General features: G+C 39.6%; 1 protein-coding gene across 4 annotated transcripts in view; it reads right to left on the minus strand.

Annotated features, from left to right (window-relative positions):
• Nucleotides 1–810: 810 nt before the first annotated feature.
• Nucleotides 811–15,413, minus strand: part of LOC134546219 (UNC93-like protein) — a 530,827-nt gene continuing 516,224 nt past the window's right edge. For all 4 annotated transcript variants that reach the window (XM_063388842.1, XM_063388844.1, XM_063388845.1 and 1 more), the window contains exon 6: nucleotides 811–8,977. In XM_063388842.1, the coding sequence (XP_063244912.1) occupies nucleotides 8,649–8,977 (329 nt within the window). In that variant the 3' untranslated portion in view covers nucleotides 811–8,648. The remainder of the gene's footprint in view (nucleotides 8,978–15,413) is intronic.

The raw sequence follows: 15,413 nt of genomic DNA on the forward strand, positions 1-15,413 counted from the left end.
TCCGACTGCAATATCTGTCAAAACTTCAAAAATTAAGGAAGCTTGGACATGGCCCTGAAAAATGTATAATTTTTGTAAACGAAACTGTATAAATGGGAGTTTGTATTATAAGTTTATTATAAATGAATTGTGTAATCAAATAAAGGTAGTTGAAACAGATTTATTTCAGGAGTAGGTTTAGCTTATTTTCATTAATTATCACCGCACTGAACGCCATTTGATTAGTGATTCTCGTAATAGCAGAAAACATGTACTACTTTCATCATAAAAGTGGTTTCATTATACAACAAATACATTTATATTTGCCACCACATTATATGTATAGCTTCTATTTTTTTTAAAATTTCCAGTAACAACACTGGTTAATGCTAGTGACTTTGATAACATTCGTTAACTCATATTAAGTGAAACAGTTATGGGATTGTGAAAATTTGAGCCTAAAAATACCCTTAATCATAAAATTATCAATTGGCATAGAAACCTTTCACAATTACATAACTATCAGATTTTAATATATTGCCTGTGTAGCTTTAAAAAAAAAAAAAAAAAGACTGAATTCTTTTGTTTTAAAATTTCATAAAGAAAAAACAATGAGAATTTAATATGTATAAATATTTAATTTGCACATTGCATATTTGAAGCAGTCACGACGATGTTGGTTTTGATAGACATTTGTAAATGTTTAACAGTTGAAATTCATTTCCCAGAGTAATCACAATAAAACCTGTTTAGGAATCGATTTTCGGCCAGCAACAATTTTAAATCATGAACTGAAATTTCAGAAGACACATCAAAATAAACACTCAGTAATTTTTTTTAAACAATATGTTTTATTGAACCAAGTTGCAATGTGAACGGCGCTCTGGACACGTCAGAGCGCGCAGTTTCGCACTTGCAGCCAATAGTTTTTTTTTACAAACCTACTACATCACTTCCGCCAATACAGTTAAAATGTTTAGCTACTCTACGTCATATGAAAAAACTACAATCACATACTGAAACATTTCTCTGCAACAATAACAATAATAATTATTTATAGTAACAATTCAACTTCCTTTTAATTAGTTTTTATACCGTCACAGCTGACACACAGTAGTGTTTACATTTGCTGAAAAAAAATAGTGAGTAGTGATGACTTACGAGATGTGACGTGTCTCACCAGTCAGCAAAGATATTCTTGACTCACTGCTTATGATAGGGTGGAATAAATGACGTCACTACCGCGCAGACGTGATTTCCAACACGATGTATTTGACAAAGCACACCACATGGAAATGACACCCGAGAGAGTATAATAATTTAATGGTTTACTAAAAATGGCAATCAGGCTTTGTCAATCTGGATGGCTTAGTCGGTGGAGCAGTGAAACAAAAACATACAGGTCCTGGGTTTAAATGATTTTACCGAGGTGACAATTTATTTGATACTTTAAAAAACACGTCAAGCGGAGATAAAAACTAAAGTCCGCCTGGTCTCACCCGATAAATAATCTCAAAAGCTATAACTTACCCGTTTGCCAGTTTTAGACAAATAACTAACAACTTACGCAGGACACGTTACAGTAAGAAACGTATTATGCAGTGACATTTCGCCCAAGACCAATAAATTAACCTCCTAAGAACTTGCAACGTTGAAATTTCACCAGACGTTAAAGATGTAGCTAAAAACAAAACACAGGATCGTTGCGAAACAATGCTTAGAATCATTGCGAATGTAGATATAACACATCCGTCCCCCCACACACTCATTACAAACGATTATAAACCATATTATTTTATTTTAAATGTATTATTCGCCATGAAAACTTATGTTGTATCTGAGATGTTACACTGTTAAAAATTTTCACCTTTCATTTCCGAAGAACACTGGTTAATACTTATTAAGGGATCTTCTTAAATTTACGACTATCTTCGCAAATTTACGGACATTGACTTCACATACTTTGAACTTGAATAAAAAAGTATATTCTTGGTATATTAGCAACACATTAACAAACTGAATAAGTCTGCAGTGAGGAAACTATTTTGTATACACGTGTGTTTAACTTTGTTCAGAACGAAATATACACCGGGGCAGTCAAAATATTGTGCAGTTTCTACGAAGATTTAGTCATTTGAAATTATGAAGAACTCTTCTGTTTATTTAAGTGAAATTCAAAGTTGAAAATTCTGGTAAATTTAGTGCAATTTTTGGCTAAGGATGATCTTAACGAAACACGTTTATTATAATTAAATGTTTCAGTAAAAAATAATAAGCCCTAAGAAGTGAACTTTTTTTTTGGTAAAATCTCTGTGAAGACTCGACGGCCGCGGCAAGGCCGTATTACGCCGCATCGGTGGAAAGTAGGCGGACCCCCAGTTACCTCACCAGTCCTGGGTGGGATGGGGGGCAGGGGCACGTGGAAGGCAACTCTGATGAGAGGTATCGTCGCACCCCCGCCAGGAACACGACTTTCCAGGCTGCCCGCGGCCAAAGGAATGTCCTGTCCACCAGCTCGCCGCTCCCCCCCCCCCCCCCATCCATCTAACTCTCCCGGAAATGACGGGTGGCGCGCCAGATGACTCTCGAAAAATAACTTTCTCCGTTAGCGAGGGCTCCGTCGACCAACTCGATGGTGCATCCACGGATCAGTAGGCTCCTACTCGCCGCCATTTTGAGTTCAATTTTTTTTGTGTGACAAATTACTTAAAAATTAGGGACGATAGAATTTGAGTTGCGTGCATTACCCAGCTAGTGAAATTCATAAAATGAACAATTTTGTGTGTGTTAAACTTGAGTGTTTATTATGAATACAACACTTGACTCTTTTCAAGCAAGCGTGTAACACACGTTAGCGAGAAAACTGGCATTATACTCAATAGCCCAAAGAAGGTGCCTCGAAACCAAAACTATTGACTTTTGAAAATGCAACGACTCAACGATCCGTGATCTGCAACGCGTGACGATTACGCCTCTGTGCACGACCGTGCGACGTGAAACATAACCTTTACCGTCGCAGTGAGTTCAGATACTAAACAAAAACATTGGTTTTTCCTGCAGTACTACAGGCTAGGATTTCTTAAGAACGTGCGCAACTTATAAATCAAAATTATACTTCCATAATTGTCGAAAAATGTTCTTTTTTCCCTTCTTAAACTCTTATATCTTAAAAAATAGCGATCTCGTACGAGCAAAACAACGAAAGACGACAACATTAATTCCGTACACCGATAAGACTTATTCCCGTAGAGGCGGTAGCGCTTGTAAATTCACTGGGTTGCATCGCCCTTAGCGCTACCTGCGTCGGTCAGCCTCCACCCGTCACTCCCAGGCGCCTGCCTGCATCGGCTCCATTAGCGCCGCGCCCGCTGGCTTCTAGCTGCCAGTCACCACAGCCTCTCCATCGTGGTTTCTGCTCGCTCGCGAGAACTGTAATGCGTGCCAGCAGGGGATTATTTATTATCTCCTACGCCACGCGGTCCACCAAATGGCTGTGGTTGTGGTACAAATCATGTCCGCAAGAATCGCCAATACCGTGCCGGATTGATGACGAAATGGCGTGAAGCCAAGACGGGAAGAGGATCAAGTTGTTGCGTCATTTCAGAAGAACGGTTTTCATAAAGTTTTTTTTCCGTAAAAAAAAAGCATCGAGTGGTTTTTTTGACGGGAAAAATAAAGGTGTTAGTCAGAGTGATGTCTGTTCGAAAGTTGAAAATCGCAATTGGTTAGAAAAAGAAACCAAAGCTGAATAAAGGTATAAAGTTTGCTTTAATAGCTTGAAAGGAACTTCAATAGTAAGAAACGTTAAAAATTCCACAATGAAGTAGGTGTCTTCAAACAAAGATGTTAACAGCACGTAATCAAGCAAACAAAAATTCCTACCAACATGGCAAACTACTTCCTAACTTCGTACCTTCATGGTTGTAAAGAGCAATATTCCGATCGTTGCTGTTAGTTAGGCTTCAATTTTTGCTAGCAATGTCACCGAAAGCGTGAAAACGTGGGAATGGAGTATGTTTAAGGCTGATGTCACACTACGCAGGTTAAGATGCACAATGCAGGTCTCACAAGAACGCGCTAGTGAATGCGCCAACATGGCACATGTTTATCTGCGCTGCTTGTTACTGGCCGAAGGAAGCATGGAGTCGCAGCGAGGAGCGATGGCCGTCCCACGCACACACGCACACACGCACACACGCCGCGCGGGGCGTCGACCCGGCGAGACCCGGTGACCCACATGCCGCCGGCGGTGGCTGGCACACATTTCACCCGCCTCCCTCTGTCGCCCGCTCTTCCTCAGCCTGTGGTGCGCGGCTCGGCCCCTCCCGTCCACGGCGGCTTACCGCATTTGCATCTCATCACGGCTCTCGTTCCGGATTTACACTGCGCAGGCTCTGGGTGCTTACGTATTGCACGATGTATATATATCTTTTAACGAAAATTATTCTGCACATTACTCGCGCTGTTCGTAAAATTCCCAGCACATAATGGTAATTTAAACTTGGTGTTTGTCTACTTGTCTTTAAACTTCTTTGGTGCCATTTTTTTAAATGATTTTCCCTGACCAAAATTTCTAATACCCTTGTATTCACCATCCCCCCAGCACGCTTTGTTCTCTCTCCACTTTATCTTAAAAACAAAAAAAAACCCTACATACGCCATTGAAACGCACTAAAACACCATCAGAAAAAAAATGGCTTTTACAGTCTAAGTTATGGCATAGGTACTGGAACATGACATTTTCCCCTCAAATTAGTATCACCGGTAAATTTCCCATGACATCTTCGGTATTTCAAGTAAAATCCTTGGACAATTTCAACTTCCCCGAATCTCCAGAATGTGGACATCCTGTTCAGAGCGCGCTCCTGTCTATGTGGTGGAGACACCGGAGCATGGGTGACAAGGGCGACACAGACGCGCCCGATAGCTACACACTTGCCCCTACGCGCCTGGTCGGGTCAGTGTACGACGCGAAGTGGAACAATTAGGACTGTTGCGAAGCTTCGACTAAGCGAATCGATCGAAGCTCTTTACAATATTCGATATGACTTTGCCACGGAATTTGCTATTTGTTTTATTTGGAGCTTCGGTTCTAACGCAGAGCTTCGCGTTTGATGCAAAGTTTTAAAACATTGAAAGCGTAAGATTCTCTCATGAAGATATTATTTTTTGTGTTGTATATGTCTTGCTTAAATGATTTTGACAACTTAAAAAAAGACACTCAAGAGTATGAATATCCTAATTTAATCGTATGCATGATTATTTTATAACTTTTACTGAATGGTGTAATATGTAGAGCCAAATTGGTTAATCACTTAATTAGTTCAAACATGAAATTTTTTAATGATTTTTATTTCTTCAATTATGTATTTTTCAAAATAAATGTAACAAAGCTCCGCCTTGAACAATAGGTATTCGCAATTCGATTCGACTTCGTGAATATTTTAAACATTCGATTTGATATTCGCTTCTTGTAAAATAACAAACTAGTATTCGCACAGGTCTAGGATGGATATTCGTCGCTGCCACATCTGAAGGCAGGCGCATACTCGCCGTCAACGCAAACACGGATCGCACAGATCGGATTTGAGAATTCTGCACCTTGCATCAAATAAGACTGCGCTCATTTATCCGCGTCGATCGTTATCGGGTGACGACAATGCCGGTGGGAATCGGCGAGGGGGCAAGACATCAGTGTTGTCCGTGCGATGCGGATGAATGAACGACACAGAGGATGGGGAACCCTTTCCGGAATTCCGATGTCCCGAATGCAGTGTCCGTACTACACGGTCACAAGCACACTTACTGGCTTTCCAATGAAGAGTTATTCGTAATATAAAATAACTGGATCTTCGTAGTAACTGCGATGTATTCCGGTTTTTCGGGTTTTGTGTTCAGATGTTATCCAGGAAAAACAGCCACTGGAAGGAAGAAGAGTTGTTATTTGCTGTATACTTATCATTTTTTTTAAAATCCTCGGTTGATTTACCAAGATTATTTTTGTGGATTCATGTTCAAAGCGAGTAAACTTCCTACTTTTATGGCAATTCATGCCAAGCGCGCCTTGACGACCTGAGTGCGCCTACCTTAACACGAAACTGGCGAGGACATGCATTTTTTTTTTTCGGAATGAAAAAGACTTCGATGACAAGGTAGCCGGCGAGCGTAGGTCATAGGAAAAATAAAAACAAAACATTTCTGCAACTTCTGGAAAAGGGCCGCAAGAAGAGAGAGAGAATGACTGCTTCAGACGCCACACGAAAGTAGGCGTGAGAGGATTCCAGGTTTGTTGCAAATTGAACGTTGCCCCATTGACTTGTTACTCTTGTACACGTGACCAGAACAACACACAAAACACGCACTCTCTCTCTCTCTTGCGTGCGGGGTTACTGACCCCACGGGTTGGTTACGCAATATGTTTCAAGTTGGCAATCCTGGCTGGAGTCGGCGAGGTTAGGATCACCTTTGCAACAGTATCGGGACTAGGGGACTGCATTAGCTTCAAGCACACGGTACTGAAGAAAGGGAAACCCGACAGTTAATTAAGTAACATGTCTACCTGTGTTTAAGTTAGCGTCACGGAACTAAATACGTTATAGACAGTGGCAAGTCGAAGCCATTATTTTCTTTTTCTGAAATTCGAATCTAGACTTTAATTCCTAAAAGAGTGCCTCGAATCTGAATACAGACCTGACGAGTAAAGAATAAACCAATATATGAGCAAAAACACTGAAATTAAAGTTTCTAAAATTAATATATATAAAACATGTTTATGATTCAAACAAGTTATTTTTGTGTTACATGTGTTCCCTGCAGAACTAAACAATCATTCTGGGAGCACTGGAACTGGTAGAAAACACAAGCACATCTTTGATGTTAGATAGCCTCTGCAGAGATAAATACGTTAGTTCGTTAGCTAGTGTAGTAGTGATTGTCTGATGTTTCCCTTCCTGAAATATGTTTTCTTAAAATATTACACTTCGAACACAAATTTGTATTTAATGGTAATTGAGGATTTGATAGTAACTCTAGTAATTTTATATATATATATATATATATATATATATATATATATATCCTTGAAAAGCAAGTAAAAATGTTCGTTTTTTAAATCAATGCTACAAAAAAATTGTAAGAAAAAAATTCCTCAAAAGACGTTTATTAACACAATACAACAGTATGCGTCATATTGATACTTTCGCTACTTGTTATTCTTCGAAGAAACTATCTATTGTTCATTTCTCATAAGACATTTTTATGTTTTACATGAAACGTTGTGAACTAAACAATGCTTTGCCCACAGAAGAAACCAGGAAAAGAAAAGCAACTACACTCGACACTGGAGAAAGAGGGGTAATTCCTATTTGTGATATAGTGCACGTATTTTGTTTATACTGACAGCTTTAGCACTTCCGCGTTTGACGTCACAGCCGCACACGCGCGCACTCAAAGTTCAAGTACGCAAACAATTTTTCTTACTCTTTCAAGGCAACTCGTTTGAATAAGACGCAAACCTGTCGCGTGATAAATTCTGCAGAACGGGACAGCGAGGGCAACTATTGCGTGCGTGGGTTATATCTCACCTCCAGTCGAAATAATTTTCACAAGTACCTGTTTTTTTCTTCTTCTCGAATGAATATTGGCCATCATATATTCAAGTAAAGTGCGACCTTGTAATTTCTCTTAATACAATTCCTCATTTTCATAACCACATTTTGCGAAGTGTAACTGACCTTTATGTAAGATGATATTACTTTCACAATGATAAACAATTTTAACGTTGCAGAATACAGAACGAACCCAGACCTTTATTTTTCCACTGAAAGTCTCCATCGACTAACAACTCTCTGTATGTGACAGCGACGTACTGTGTGTCAACTTTCGGAAAGGCCGGACAGAAAGAAAACAAAAGCAGGTGGCTTTCCAATACATTTCACCGAACGGAAAACCTATTCTGCCTGAAAAAAAAAAAAATAATACATAGCATTGTCACGTAGTAAAAAAAAAGCAAACCTCTTACCTAGAATAAAATAATGTCCGATACGAGTAAGTTGGAATGATTCGTATGGATTATTAAATATTCTTCTCATGTGTTATTTTCAGCCAGAAGGGCTGAAATAACAGAATAACTGTAGAATATATTTAAAAAAAAAATGATCAGAAATATGTTTTTACTTTTTTGTTACAATAATTCCCAGAAAGGCACAAGCCTTTCAACATATTTCTTCAACACTTTTGGGGTGCGTTGACTTCGTCTTTTCTCGACGTCACCGCAAACGCTATACATAGTTTTAATGATTTTACCATCTTGGAGCAGGAGGGGTAAAATAATCACTACATGAGAATACTGCTGGAAGTATCAAAGTACCTCTCTGCCTTTGTCTCTCGTTGCACCACCGTTCAGACCGGCTCCGAAGCACTCAGAGTCCTTTTGACTGTGCGGGAAGAGCGGGAAGGGGAGTGTTTGGGGGAGGGGGGGGAAATCCCGCCACTCTATAGATTTGAGATGGTGGTGGGGGGGGGGGGGGAAGGGAGAGGAGAACTTGTTCACATCAGTGAGAAAAAAAACTTGATTGCAATTCGTTTGAAACTACTTGGCCGATCCACCGGGAGATGGGAAGCGGAGTCCTCTACTTCCCCGGCGAGGGTAGCGGAGCAGGAGGCGCGCCCTACAGGTGGGTGATGATGATGTCGTCGTCGATGTCGTCCTTCTCGTCGTCCGTCTCCTCCACGGCGTGGCTCCTGGCCATCTCGGCGGCCGCGGCCTTGGGGTCCTCGGCGAGCCGCTTCAGGCGGTCTGCCTTGCGCTTCTGCAGCAGCTCGACCACCAGGTAGCCGGCGAAGCCCACCACCAGCACGGCCAGCATCACGAACAGCTTCATGCGCGCGCACAGGTGCGTGCTGTAGGCGTAGGCGACCACGAAGCCCGCCGACTCCCACAGGCGGTAGTTGCTGAACGCGGCCTCCTTGTTGCGCCGGAACAAGGTGCCGTAGATGCCTGCAACCACAGGGCGAGGCGCGTCACTCGCCGGCTACTGCCCCACATTACTTCGTGTTTCTGCACCGTACTTTAAAACACTTCACAATATAATCATTTTTGATAGTTTATATAAGTGTTTTCTACTTAACACGTCCTTATTTAATGTTTTTTTTTTTTTTTTTTCGTAGTATGTATTGAAAGTATGAAATCATGTGGTATTCTGTTTTGGATTAACTGATCATTAACGTAGCAGTCATCTTCAAATTCTTTATTAACGCGCTTATGTTAGCTTCACTTGTAACTAACGAACTGTGTAAACAGATCTGTGAGTCGATTTTAACATACGTATAATTGTCGTATCGATTTGAAACTTGGCAAGTGTATGTAATCCGGATGACATTACAATAATTTGGCACCATCGAACTAATCTGATGATGGAGCCTGGAGGTGGATAGTGGAACTCTTCATAAATACAATTGTTTTAGTGTATAATAATTAAACCATTACAGATTTGGTTTTATAATACCATAAAAACCAGTGTAATTTATGGTTTTGGGAAAAACTAAATTTTATTTATTCATGAATGGTATACTAAAAATAATGTGTTTAAAGACAAAGGCTGCATACTAAAGTGGGATTTTCCTAGAAGCAGGTTTGTAGCGTCGCATCGAACGAAATGCACCGTCCACCCAACTCCCAGGAAACAATGAGGTTGATTTCCTACAGAGCGCATTGTTTCCTTTGTGTTGGGTGGACAGCGCATACGCTGGGCGTTTCACGTTCGACGCGATGCAAAACACAAGCCACGTGATTTCATGTTTTCTGTACATGTTACGATTTATATAAATTTTTCTTCAAGTGTTTAAAAACAATTAAAAAATGAAATATGATTATATTATGAATTTATTTAAAATCATGCACCAAAAAAACACGAATATTGGAAGAAAAAATAATAAAGGCTACAAAAACCTTAAGGCTCCGTCTCTCACGATAAGTTAATAATTATTTTATAAATAACTCTTAAAACAGTAATGACGAGAAAAAAAACTTGTCGTGTGAGACCGGCCTTAGAACCCTCGCACACGATCAAAATTTCGTCTAGAACTACATTTGACAACGGTTGGAGGGGAAATATGGAAATAAATGTGCTTACAAATATCTCCATAAAATAAAGACTGACACATAACCTTAAATATATTTTATAACTTATTACACTATCATAGCTTATTGTTGGACAAAGCTAGCTCAAAAATTTCAATTTTAATCTAATTTTGAAATTCAAATAATGTATCACATTTCTGGGTGGAAAATTTGATCCTGTTATGACTTTCGTACATTCATTATCTTTTAAAACACATGAAAATTTAAATCACATTACTTGTTACATAATAAAATTGATGTTAGGTGAATCTTTTTAGTTTAAACACATAATACATAATTATTTTACATACGACATTCATAAACTTTAGTTACGTCATCTTTATAACCATATAATTATTTACATACATTCATATTAACATTATTTTAGTTATTACATCTTTATGACCTCTTTAATAGCCTATGTGTTCACCATTTCAGATTTTGCTGAAACGATACTGATTGACTGATTCAGTCTAAAATCCAAAGTAGGTATTTTAGAACCATTCTTTAATGCAAATAATTTGATGGAAACTCGAGTCATCCAACTTGCCAAACAAACATGGCTGCCATAGTAAAGTTTGGTGACGTCATAACTCTTTAACATTCGACCAACTCTATTGGAAGGTGTTTTAGAAGCGAAAGTTTGGCAGCGTGACAATAAGGAAAATCAAGTCACAAGTATGGATAAATATTATGGATGTATTATTTTTCCTAACTGATTCTAAAACTATGGTTGGGAGAATTTTGATTAAACACAATTTCCTGGACATACGCGATCGCAGTGTTGCGCTTTTTGTCAAAAAAAATAATTCAAGATTGCAAAAGAAATAGGCAAAATGTAAACATAAACCCACAGAGAAAACGCCTAAATCAGCTGATGAACAGATGGACCCAGCGATGAAACTAATCAGGTTTAATGGACAACACAACGACGACAGCACAGACGAACTCATTCAAATTTAAAATATAAGAAGCAGAAATTAATTTTAAATTCATTCAACGGAATTATTATGCTGTCTGAAAATTTAATTTTGATTTTATTCGTATGTGCTCTCGTAGTTGTTTTGTCCATAATACCGGTTTTATTTAATCGTAGGGTCCATCTGTTCGACATAAGCTGATTTAGTTTTATTCTCTGTGTGTTTATGTTTTCATTTTTATTTTGTAATTAACTCGTCTCGAATCTGACAGTTCCAAAAAAGAGTACCTACCAAATACTAATGGCCTACCTGTATTCCAGGATTACCACACTCTTATTTCAGCTAATTTCCCTGTCCCCTCAAACATATTTTCCCTGTCTCATCTGTCAATATGATAAAACGACTAAAATAATACAAAACTATCAAACACATTTCGAATAACATAAATAAAATGCAAAACTGGCCATAAAATATTTTTCTGTACAACAGACTACAATGTACTGCAGTGATATGATTTCGTTCAAAACTACGTAATAAACACTGCTAATATTTAAAAGATACCGAGTAAAATATTTTTTTTTTATCAATATCTGGAATGAGACACTTTCAATAGTTGATTGTGATCAGGCTTGATTTCGCTACAAATTAAAACACTGTTTTTTTTGTATCTCTTTGCGTTTAGTTATTAACCGCATCTGAATTTAAGATAAAAATACATTCTGTTTTAATACGTCAAGATACTGCAATAGTATTAAAAATTAGTGAAACTGATTTGTACCAAGATATAGAAATTTCCTTGCGTTTCCCAGGATTTTGACACCTTTCTAATTCCCTGAGTTTTCTTTGTTTCCCAGATTATTCTTGTCAGCGGGAACCTCGAACTTCACGTGATTGTTAAGATTTGTAAACAAACATCGTGCGATGCTTTGGAAGTGACGTTTTTGAAACGGGCGACACTGTTACTGCTCTATTAATTTACCGAACTGTCGAATTGGGGAGACAAGTTACGACACGCTTATCACTTGACCAGTTTGCAAGCATCGTAACGACCGAGACCAACGGCGCGGAGGGAGATTCCTAAAGCCGTCGGAGACGTAAAGCACAGGTTACACTAGGCGCAGGAGCGGCGGGGAAGCGCGGATGAATCGAACCGCGGAAGCAATTACTCCACGAGGACGTGACGGTGTACGAAGTTAGACGCACGCAAGAGTGACGGAGTGCTAAAGGGGGGAGGGGTCAGCAGCAGCCACGGCACACGCGCTAGAGGGTTTGTCGACCCTGCGGCAGAGAAAGCGGTCGGACAACGATACGTCGGGGATAAAAACACAATTTAATCCGCAGAGTGTGTGTGTGTTAGTTGCCACCGGGCGACAGGAGTCGGCGCCGGACAGTGCGGCACTTTCCATTTCTCCCGCCGACCGACTGCCGACTGCCAAGACGGCCTGCCCCGCGCTGTGTCTGTCTCCCCAGCGGACCGAGCTCCTGCGCTCCGGGTGTGCTCGGCGAACACCAGTGACGTCAGGGAACACCAGTGACGTCAGGAAAATACTTCTACACGGGACCCCGCCTACCCGGCACAAACACACGGTGTGCTGAGCTTCAGGAAAAAAAAAAAAACCACGCTATTTGGAAAAGCTCAAAACATCCGAATGGGCTCAGTTCACGAAAAGCATTAAAAAAAATACGATTAGGGCGGATGAGTTATGTTTCCCCTATTTCGTTTTTAATCCGTATTTTAGAAAATTAGAAAACAGTATTTTAGAAAATTACATGAAACATTCGGCACATACTACTGAAAAAACTTTCGGGACCTGTATCTATATCTTCCTCTATTTTTCGCCATATGATATTATTTTTACCGCTGAGATCTCATTGTTGCTCCATGCACGACGAGAAGACTGCGTGCTGCAACTCGCCTAATTTACTACCTTGAAAATACGGGTTGAGTCTGAACTATACCGAAAAAAAAAAAAAAAAAAACAGCTACAGGTTCATCACGAAAAAAATAAAATGAAAACATATTTTTTTTGAAAGTGCTTCCACCATATACGGCTTTCAAGTTGGAGTTAAACAACAGATTTTTTTTAATTAACTGAGAACGTTTTTTAATTAACTGAGAACGTGTTGAAGCACTAAATGTCTAGATAATGTTTAATTGAACAAAGTTCTATAACTACAGTAAATCTTGAAACTTAAAAAAAAAATTAAATTGTAATTATTAGGAATAATGCCATTCTTCCCCACAATTTTTTTTGACGAATTTCCCCCCCCTCCCCCCCCCAAAAAAAATTAGTTCAATGAAATAATTTCACGGCAGCACCAACATGCGGTGGTTGTATAGATTTATTCAATTAAGCATTAACCAGCCGCAAAGGCATACACTAGCCTGGGAAATTACCTTAGAATTAGGTTTTATATATCGTCTGTCATTTGTAAGAAGGGGCTAACCTACAAAACATAAACTTTTCAGGAGAGCAGAAAAACAAAATGAGAACACTGTAATGCATCACTGTATTTTAATTATTTATGGTTAGCCCCTGTCATATCTTAAAAACTATTAGAGATACAGTTATCCCCTTCTTACAGACCATGAAGGATGAAAGAAAACATGTATTTCTGCAGTTAACTCATTTTCAACAAAAATGTAAGATGGCCCCTTCTTACAAATGACAGACGATATGTTTTGTTGTCTCATCTTTTCTTTTTTCGTGTTGAAACTCCAGCTGGAGTTTGTCGGTCGAATTCCTACACACTCTGTCTACACAAGGACAAACGAGGGCGACGTTAGCCGAAGGAAAATAATGTCTGCGTTTGTTATTAGTCTACGGCAGGGTTGGCAAAACACGGGCAAAAAACCTCAAACCATGTGGTTTTTTTTACAATAAATCCTAATTTTTTACATTGATTTTTTTAAAAATATACTTGTATACAGTTTTTACAATATAAGTTTTTTCTAAACGAAATATTATTTATCTATTACTTGTACGAATTTCGAAGGGATTATTTATAATGCGCTAATATCAGCTTATTACTTTTCGTACTTTTGTGTTCATCTGTAATAATGTACCTAGGTACATTCTTTGTATGTGTCATTTGTTGAATTTTAATTTTAAAAAAAAAACTAACTTTTGTAATTATTTTTCTTCACTGAAAAAAAAAACTCAAGAAGTTCATAGACGGTTCTTTTTTAAATGGGTTTTATTGGAAAAGAAAAGCCGACCCAAAGCCCGCGGGGCGCGTGCAAGTCTACCAGCCCTGGACACCGGTGCAGCAGCGACGGACTGGCGGCTCGTAGAGGCGGGGGAGGGGAGGGGAAGGAGGGGGAGCGGGCAGGAGGAGGGGGGACAGCCGCCGGCACAACAAGAGCAGCAGGGCCGGTGGCCGGTTGTCCGGTGTCGACGACCTGCAGCGACCGCGAATGGCCGCCGGCGCTGGGGCATAAACGAACCCTCCCCTCCCCCTCCCCTACTTTTACCACTTTCTAGTTGCTTACACTCGACGAAATAGTATAAAGATCCCCGCCATCTTCGGGGAAGCATAAACTGTGTTCGCCTGCGCAGTCCTCGGAGACCGCGAGGTGGTTCGCCGCGCGACACGCTCATCACGCGGCGAGGGTCGTGGGTCGCATCCCCGGCAGCCCCGTCATGACCAAGAATTACGTTCTCGTCACTTTACGGCCGGGTTCATGAACCACTCAAGACGCAATAGCTCAACGCAAGTATAGTTCGACTTCCGACTTGCTTGCGGTTTAACTTGCGTTTTCAACGGACTTGGTTGAAGAGAAGTATTCGAAAACTTTTAAAGAAGCAGACGTTACGTGCAGAGAAGCACGATTTTTTTTTAATGTGTAACATCTTACCTCTCGATATAAAGCATTTGGCAGGAGTAATTTTGGGAATGGAACGAAAGTGTAACCACTGTTGCTACCAGCTGTGGTGCACTGTGAAACAAGTTTAATGAGATCAGTATTTTAATAAAATTCCTTGTCAAAAATCAGGTTTTAAAGCTTGGAATTAGTATTTTTCTTCACGTCTTTTTCGCTTTTATCTGAGCCGTTTAATTACATAGAACCACATTTCGGTCTGCAAATAGAATGATTCGATAGTCGACGCAGCTGCTCCGGCAGCGAATGCTAGCGGCGGGTGCGGAACCTACTGTGATTCACGTCCAGATATTTAGTTGAAAACACCATTTGCGAATATATTTATCACGTTCGGCATTATTAACATGACTTTTACGTTAAATTTTGTGGCAGAGTTTCGTTTTATAAGTGCATTATTTGCAACACGAAAACATATGGATTTGCTCATTTCGATGTTAGATCACATCACTGGCGAATACTGAAATAATTGTTCTTGTGTTTTTTTTAAATTATATACATTATATTTACACAA

Source organism: Bacillus rossius, chromosome 1 (genome assembly GCF_032445375.1).
Source record: "Bacillus rossius redtenbacheri isolate Brsri chromosome 1, Brsri_v3, whole genome shotgun sequence".
In the NCBI taxonomy this organism is placed as follows: Eukaryota; Metazoa; Arthropoda; class Insecta; order Phasmatodea; family Bacillidae; genus Bacillus; species Bacillus rossius.